The 8,988-nt window shown below is 33.5% G+C and overlaps 1 protein-coding gene across 1 annotated transcript; it reads left to right on the top strand.

Moving 5' to 3' along the window:
• Positions 1 to 2,604: 2,604 nt before the first annotated feature.
• On the top strand, positions 2,605 to 3,492 carry LOC107464589 (uncharacterized). Its single transcript, XM_016083509.1, has one exon. It carries the CDS (start codon positions 2,605 to 2,607, stop codon positions 3,490 to 3,492), a length of 888 nt encoding a protein of 295 aa, XP_015938995.1.
• The last annotated feature ends 5,496 nt before the right edge of the window (positions 3,493 to 8,988 follow it).

Genomic DNA, 8,988 nt, shown 5'->3' with positions numbered 1-8,988 from the left:
TATTGGTGGAGGTTATGGCGGAGGTGTTGGTGTTGGTGGTGGTGGTGGTGGTGGAGGAAGTAATTATGTTAGTAGTGATGAGGGTATTTTTGTCCAAAAAAAATTAAAAGGACGATTTTAATACGAAAAAAAACGTTAAGGACGATTTTAAATCCAAAATTAGAAGAGGGACGAAATCAATTCTGGCGCTAAACTTTAGGGACCAAAATCGTACTTACCCCAAAAATTAATTATCCAAATAAAAAATATTTTAAAAAATAAATACTCATTGAAAATGAGTTAGATACTATATGTATCTATACACAAATATATAATTATTTTTTTTGTGCACATAGTATTTTTTATTAACGATAAACAAAATTTTAATTTAATGATAAATTTTATAAATAAGTACTCCAATAAAATTTATTCAATCTTGTAATATTTATTTATTTAAATTTACAATGAAAATATTTATTTTTTCTATTAATAACAGAACTAACAAAAAAAAAAAAAACAACTAAGAAGCAATTAAATGAGAAAATAAAATCGTTGTACACAACAGTGACATTTACATGTGTGTATGCATGTGTGACTATTCAATGTTAACAATGATGTTAAAATCAATCTGTTGCTCCACAAAAATTACATATGACTATGTTAAAATCGATTTTTGTGTGAATATTAGTGTATATTATAGTATAATTTTTTTAAAAACTAAATTAATTCACTAATAATATAAAAGAAATTCAATTAATAACAAATTAATATTATTTTTCTCAATTATATAATCTTTTTAAACTGTTCAAACAAATTTAAATAATGTCTTAATGTTATTTTTAAAATATTATACTATAAGATCACCAAGATAATAAGCACTTTGCTTTTTTAACCAATGGTCTTGAGTTTAAGTTTTAACAATGAATATTTTGTTCTTTAAATATGAAAAAGGGGATTTAAAGAAAAAAATAGTTGGAGACTATGAAATTAAAGGAAATTCCTTAATCCCTATATATATGATAAATTATTATCCATATTTGTTTAATTATTTTTTATATTTTAAATAAAAGATGTAGCTTTTTATAAATAAAAATGTAGTTTATTTAAGTTAAAAAATAAATTGGTTTTACTACTTCATGATCTTTATAGCAAGCATACAAAAGCCAATAAAGCTTTAGAGAAATGTTGTACAGTGAACAAATTATTTTTATAATTAAATTTAATTAAGTTTTTTTTTTTAGTTGGATGAATTTCTCATTCGATAAATTTAAGTTGGTTATTTTTCTTCTTCTTTTTATATGTCTCTTTCATTTCCTCCTTCTTCAATTAAAATTTCTGTATCTTTAACTTATTGGATCAACTTAATTAGTTAAATTTAATTACTAAAATAATTTGATCATATAACATCATCAAAAATTTTATGAAGATATAGTTTAAGATTTATTTCTAAATCCTAAATTATAAACCATTGTTATATTTTGTTAATGAAAAATGAAATTTCATTATGATCCTTAAGAAGTTAATTTTACATTCGAATTCTTTTTCTAAAAAAAGTAAATAATAGAGATAAAAATAAAAATATATATTTTATAACTAGAAGGAATAAGAGTGAAATTAAACTATGTTGAAAAAAAGAAAACAATATGTTCTCTAAATTTTGTTATATATATCATTCTATTTTATTTATTTTAAAATTAATGTTTTATTTTTTTATAATAATTTGGTGACATTTAAATTATAAAATATAAACTAATAACTATTTTTTTATATCAGGTTAAATTTTGTTCTTAAAATTATATTTTTTTAGAATGATATTATTTATGCCACAAATTTCATATAATAAACAATTTATTCTTATCAAACATAATTTCTACGCGTATATATACACGTAGTTAATAATAATAATTATGCCATGCACTACCTATTTTTGTTTTATCTAATAATAATAATAATAATAATAATAATAATAATAATATTTTTTTCTTAAAAGTTGGCATCCTTTAAAGTATCGAAGAATCTCTATAACTTCCTTACGTAATATACTTGAATTCAGCTTTTTTAAATAAATATATAATAAAAATATTTTATTTATCAAAATACGCACGAAGAGAAATATCTTCGAAAAGATACAAGATTAATTCAAGGAGGACGCCTGTAAATTAGGTTTTCACTTCAACACAGGTGTAACAGCTACGAAATGGGACTGACAACAATAGGTGACAACTCTGGCTCGACGTGCACGAAATGGTGAGGAGGCCATCTTGTTGCTGGCGCCAGCAAAATGGCCATCTCAGGTGGGGAATCCACGAATTAGAACCCAACTCAGTATTACTACATGCGAAATAGTGCACTTCATGTGTACTGCCAACGAAGTTCGCTGCAAATTTGCCTATATAAACGGTTGGGCATCATTTATGGAAGGAACCATTCTATCTGTACTCTCTTCCAACTCTAAAATTTCTCTCAACGCCACAACCTTCTTTCTTTCTAAAATATTGTGGGTGTTGATTTCGTTTTGCTGTGTGTATGGCTTCGAAAAACGTATATGTGATTATATACTCTAATGGAAAAATTTCTCATACAGCAGAAGGTATTACGTTTGTTTGTGACGATCCACTTTAGATAATGATTCCGTCACAGACATCGTTACAAGATATGAAGAACTTGATTCTCATGAATACTGGAATAGTTGGAAAAAAGAAAATCACAAAGCTGACTTACAGGATGCCAATTGTAGTAGCCAACTCGTTTGCGTATCAAAAAATGCAGATTAAATTTAATCAGCGTGTTTCGATGATGTTTTCTTATCATCGCAATATTGGAAGCATCTATTCATTGGAACTTTGTTTGAATCTTCAAGATATTGGTAGAAGCTCATCTAGTTCTAATAATGTGGAGGGTGGTAGAAATCTCGGATCGGCAGATTTTGTTCTGGGTCGGGATACCGGTAGGGCCAGTAGTCAAAGCTTTAACGCGTTTGTGACGCCTGAACAGAATGCAGATATTCATCAAGCACGCCCCTCCCCTTCCAGCCTTGTTGGGATCGATAGATATCCTGATGCTGGCATGGCAGAAATATCTTATGAAGATGAGATCGAAGATTTTAGTGGTGATGAGGCAGAAGCTGTTCCCGAAACACATCCATTTTATCGTGAGACAGTTCCTCCAATTCATGTCGAATCGGGGGGAGGTGGTGTATCCAGCAGCACGCCAGCACACTACCTATCTTTAAATCTTGGAGCAATGTCTTCGACCACCGCAAAAAATAGACCGAGTAGCTACGCTTTGTCAGATGAGATGGAGCTCGAGATTGGGTTGAAGTTTCTCAATAGAGAAACAGCGATGCTTGCTGTTAAAAACTATAACATCCACAGGAGTACAGAATACAAGGTGGTAGAGTCAAGCCAAAGTAGTTATGTATGTCGATGCAAGCAGTTTGGGGATCAATGTCGTTGGATGGTCGAAAAGACGAGGTCTTCCAGAAAGGTAGTTTGTAGTATATCCATGACATAAGCAATGTATGACACCTGGTCATACCCTCAACATTGTAATCTGTTGCTAAGCACATAACTCGATATAACCAACAAAGAACGGTGCTACCCCAACTGTAGGTACTGATGGCATCATAATCAGCCAATAATGGAAGATATCAAACATGGACCGTGTTATTGGCTGTTGATTTAAGAAATTAACTAAATTAATTAATGATGACAAACATTATTTTATTGGGCTAATTAACCAATTAGTATTGATTATTTCTGATTAAGTGTTGCAGGTTAAAATTCATTGTTGCAGCAGCCCAATACGAAACAAGCTAAATCTATTCTTGTGGACAACAATTTCAAACAAAGTCCAATTGCATATATGAAAGAAATCAAATGGACTGAATGAATCATAACCTACCCAAACTCGAATTAATCACTCAAAGCTGATCCCTCCAAAGTGTATTCCATAAAGGCAACGTTCACTTTTTTCTCTTCAGTTAGAACTCAGAGAAAGAGAGAGAAAGCTTAGTTTCTAAGCTGTTCACCAAAGTAGAAAGAAAGAGAAGGATTAAGTAAGAAAGGCAGAGGTCTAATCACCCAAATCAAATCACATCAAGCTAAGGCAAAAGTTAAAAGTAACTTATTTCCTCTAACATGGATCGTGCTTTCTTCTCCTCTTCCCCAACTCTCTGCCACTCCAAATTGGAAAAAATGAAGAAAGTAATCTCTGTTAAATTTTGCTGCAAATCTGTGGTCAAATTTGTGTCTTGGGGTCCAAGTAATATTTCAATGGCTCAGATCTGGGTTTACCATTGAAAATATTTTTCTTAGCTGTCCTGAGGCTTTCGGTCAAGAAAGAAGGTCAGAACCAAAGTTCCTAATTTGAGGATTAATGGAAGAAAGTGAAAAAGTGAGTTGGTGAAGCACACAGCTCGAGGGTTGACTTGGAAGAGAGCAAAATCAGCATCATGCAAGGAGATACAAAAGAAGATTTTTTATCCTTCAGAAGCCAAGGAGAGAGAACCAGTGTTTTGAGGTTTATGTTCTGAGAAGAGTTCTCTGAATAAGTTCATCAACTTGGACAGTGCTTCCTAGTCAAAGGAGCATTCTGCCAGAATGAGGAACTAAATCAGAGGCAAGCAAATTGGGTTAATCACATAGCAAAGAGGCTGTTAAAGCATCAATCTCCTTCATGTTTTACAGATTGTAATTTTCTTTTTAATGTTTATCTTTCTGTAATTTCTTGAGGTAAAAGACAGAATGAGAGAGCTCAAGTAAAAGCCTAAGAGTAGTAAGAGGCAGAGAGAAACACTTGAGTGAAAAGTCTAGAGTGATTTCAGATTTCTTTAGATTGATTTTGTGTCTTGTATCCTGTACCAGTGAGGTACCCTTTCTTAGTTGGGTAAGCACTAAGAGTAAAGAGTTAGGTATTAGCATAACCAAGTCAAGTTAGGCTAGAACTTGAGTGTGAAAGGATTGTGTCAATCCTATGGAATTGGTGTATGTAATACTTTAACTATAGTGAAAATTCTACCACTGTTGTGGTGGAGACTGAATGTAGATTGCATTGTACAAGGCAACCGAATCAGGATACATGATGGTATCAGCTTCTCTCTTCCCTTCTCTGTTCTGTTTTCTGATATTCACGAAACAAAATGAAATTGTCTCATAAATTTTTCGCTGTTGAGTTCAAACAGAATCAGACTGAAAGTTTGTTTTAAAATGTTATTTCATTAACTTAAAAGAAAGTCATAGATTCAACCCCTCCTTCTTTAAGCCTTCTAAAACCTTCATTGGCCTTGTCCGGTAGTAGCACACCTCCCAAAAAGTAAAGTATGTAACAACATATATACTGCATGAGGGCATCGTCTTGTAAATCGAGCGGCATCTGCTGAAGTCGATTCCTGAGCCACTTCAACTTGATGTTGAATTTTGTTGTCCCTACGTGTCCAGCTGGAACCTCACCAAGAAGTTCGTGACATCATTCCCAAATATCTTTTTGGTGGAACTTGCTCCATGACCTCAAAGTACCACTGACAAGCTCGCCATCAACAGGTAAACCTAATTGCATTGCAACACCCTCTAGGGTTATGGTACACTCACACCAAGGGAGGTGAAACGTGGGAGTCTCGGGATGCCAACGTTCGACAAAGACACTTATAAATGGATTGTCATACTCGAATCACTTTATCAAAGAAGCATGGTAAAATCCTGCTCGTCTTAAATAGGGCTCAAGCCTCTGCCGCCTAATTTTCATGCTTGGATCTGCAGGATCCGACATGAAAACGTCAACAAGTGTGCCATGAGGAGCGAGAACATGTGTGGGCTGCAACATAAGAAAAAAAGAAGACTATAATTAAAAATACTCTAACAAGTTTTATTTGTCGACAAAATTATTTCCAACAAGATTACCAACAACATCAATCACCATAAAGACTTAAACTAACCTTATGAAGCAAATGTGCCGCAATATGAAACTCGTCTAGCCGATTAAGGTTCTCTTCCACATTAACCCCACCCTCACTCATGTTAAGTTTTTTTTATAAACAAAACACAACACCTCAAAACCTCAGTACAAGTTTCTTTTACCACCACCACTTTTTTTCACAATCTCCTTTCCCTTTCAACCGTGCATGAGGTTCCCTCCCCTACTCCCTTTTATATGTGTCTGAGGTCCCTTCCCAAGTGTCCTTTGCCACCCAACACAACCAATGCATGCCTCGTACGGGTACTGGCGCTTGCTAAAAACCTGCAGCTTTGACCCAATTCGAGGACGCTGCTAGCGCATTGGCTCCACTTTGCAGCCGCTGCCCCTGAATTAGCCCAATTCGTGTGTGCCAGGACAGATTTGAGCCATTTCGTGGATGCCAGGAACTAATTAGGTTTGGAGCTGATTCTCACCTGCTGCTGTCAGTCCCATTTTGTGGCCGCCACACCTAGGTTGGAGTGAAAACCCATTTCGCAGGCGCCCCCTGAGTTGGCCCTGCGCATTTCTGGAAGCATTTCTCTTCGTGCGTAGTTTGGTAAATAAAGTATTTTTATTATTTATTTATATAAAAAATCCCTTGAATTCTGGGGTAAATGATTTTTATAAACTAAAGAAAAATTAATTTTATGTGTATTCTCAAATTCAAAAACGTTACATGGATGTCTCGTTGGATGTTTTAATATAAATTGAATATATTAAATTCAAATTAGGCTTCATAACACTAAATCGAATCTACTTGATCCTGTCATCTAGAAGCACACCATGTTACCTTCTCATGTTGGTGATATATCGATGGGGCTGCACAACGATAGCAAATTTTTTACATCCATAACAAAACAGTGTTTGATTAAAAAAAATTCTAAAAATGCTAAATGTTGCGCGCCCTAATTTATAAAAAATTGTTTACAATATCCATAAAAAATGTTCAGATGAACTACAACAAAACGCTAAATAATGTATGACCTAATTTCAAAAAAAAAACTTTAACCTAAACATATAATCTCACATGTTCAAACAAAAAAGAAAATACTAAAACTAAATGGGTTTAAGTACGTGACTACTCTAAAAAAAATTCTCTTTAAAAGTCTAACAGAGCCTACAATCATTATGCTAACTAATATTTTTAAGTACCATTTTAAGTTCTTAAAATCTAACCAACTAATAGCTTATTACTTCTAACCAGCAATTATATTGAAACAATTAATTTTCTAATTTCTAACTAAGGACGGAAAACAACTACTCCAAAAAATATGTTAACATTACTAGCATGACTAAATAAATTATGTTGAAAACAAAAATTTTCAATCACTAACCTCTTCATGGAAGGCACCAGTAGTATGCACGACTCCATCTAATCGATATATATGATTTGGATCGTTCTCCATGTGTTCAGATTTGAATTTTGTTAGAGTTTTTTACAAAAGTTTTCGAGGAGGGTAGTTTGTGGTGGGGATTATTGGCGTTAGGAATTCTGAATTGTAATTTGAATCAGTTGAATTCGAATTCTATATATAGGTCAACTGTTAGTAAATCAATTTCATTAGCATCGATTTACTAGAGACTCTCAATGGTACTAAATCGAAGCCATTTCATTTTATTTAGTATGCTAATAAATCGAAACCGCTTGTTTCGATTTACTATGGGAAAAATTTGAATCAATTCCAGTCTATTGTAAATCGAATTCAGTCCATTCGATTTACTAAGAGAGCTAAATCGAAACTTGTTGAGTGTAAACCCCATTAGATTAGTAAATAATTAGTCAATAAATTCGTTTTTAATAAAGAAGCTTAGAAATATGAATATTATATCAAATTAGGATAGAGCTCATCGAAATGAGAATTTTGACACTAATTTCGAAGAAAATGATCCAAGATTAGATCGAATGGGCCGAACCGATTGAATCGGGCCCAAACCGGTCCATGGGCCCAACCGGGCTAGCCTTTTAAAAGAGCCCAATGCCCTTCTCCTCCTTATTTCAGCTGAACAACGCTGAAGGCTTTAGGGAGAAAAAGAAACGCCGAACTCTTACGGTAAATTCGGTTTGACGTAACTCCTTCGTCCGAGTTCCGATCACCGCACCGTTTACAGCCACACGTTCACCGTGTTGAGATCTACGTTTCTACTGGAACAATTTCACAGGTAACTTGCTATTTCATCTCAGCCTCTTCACCCGCAATTTTTGGAGAATTTAGTGGAGATATTGAATTTCTTTGTTCTCTAATGTTTTAGGATCCAATTAATTTGAGAAAAGCGTTCACTCTTGCTTGTGTGAAGCTTGGGTAAGGTGAGGATACCATAATTCTATTTTAATTTCATTTAATTTGAGCTTTGAGTATTAAATTGGGTATATATATGTTATAAATGTGTATTAGGTTGTGAATAAATAATTGGAGATTGAAATTGTGAATATTAGAACTTGGAGGAAGCTGAGCTTAGAATTTATTGAGCTTAAAGGGGCTATCTTGGTTTAAATTAAGTTGCTTTGGTTGCTACGTGGAAAATCGGCCAAGGTATGGTTTAGGTTTCTTGCATTTAATATGTAAGGTACTGTGAAAACTTAGGCTAGATGACCACATGATAGGTTGGAACGAATGTGTATATAGTTATTGCTTAGTATCTTGTCAATTAGTTGATTTGGTTTGGTGTTTGTGTGAATTGAATAGTTTGATGATTATGGATTTGAGAATGAAAGTTTATAGTTGATAATGCTTGATGATTTAGTGGTAATTTAGTGAATTTGTTGATCATTTGGACTATGATTATGGTGATGAAGAAGGGTATGTAGTGTTGATTTGGTGGGTTTGAAATTGTGTAAAATGAGATTTTTGAATTGAAAATGAGATTTATGAGGTTTTGTTGCACTTTGGTTTTGGACTGAACTTCGGCGGGCTATAACTTGGCTTCCGGAACTCCAAATTGATTTCAACTGGTTTAAATGAAAATTGGATCCGTGAACTTTATGACGTTCGAAGAACGGAAGAAAAACTATTTAAAACGATTGAGTTATGCCCATCAAAAATTTTGATGCGGAATATG

Source organism: Arachis duranensis, chromosome 9 (genome assembly GCF_000817695.3).
Source record: "Arachis duranensis cultivar V14167 chromosome 9, aradu.V14167.gnm2.J7QH, whole genome shotgun sequence".
Taxonomy (NCBI): Eukaryota; Viridiplantae; Streptophyta; class Magnoliopsida; order Fabales; family Fabaceae; genus Arachis; species Arachis duranensis.
The sequence above is the reverse complement of the archived record's forward strand: the minus strand, read 5'-3'. Positions and strand labels throughout refer to the sequence as shown.

Coding starts and splice junctions, on each gene's coding strand:
- LOC107464589 (XM_016083509.1), top strand. CDS start 2,605: ATGATTCCGTCACAGACATCGTTACAAGATATGAAGAACTTGATTCTC.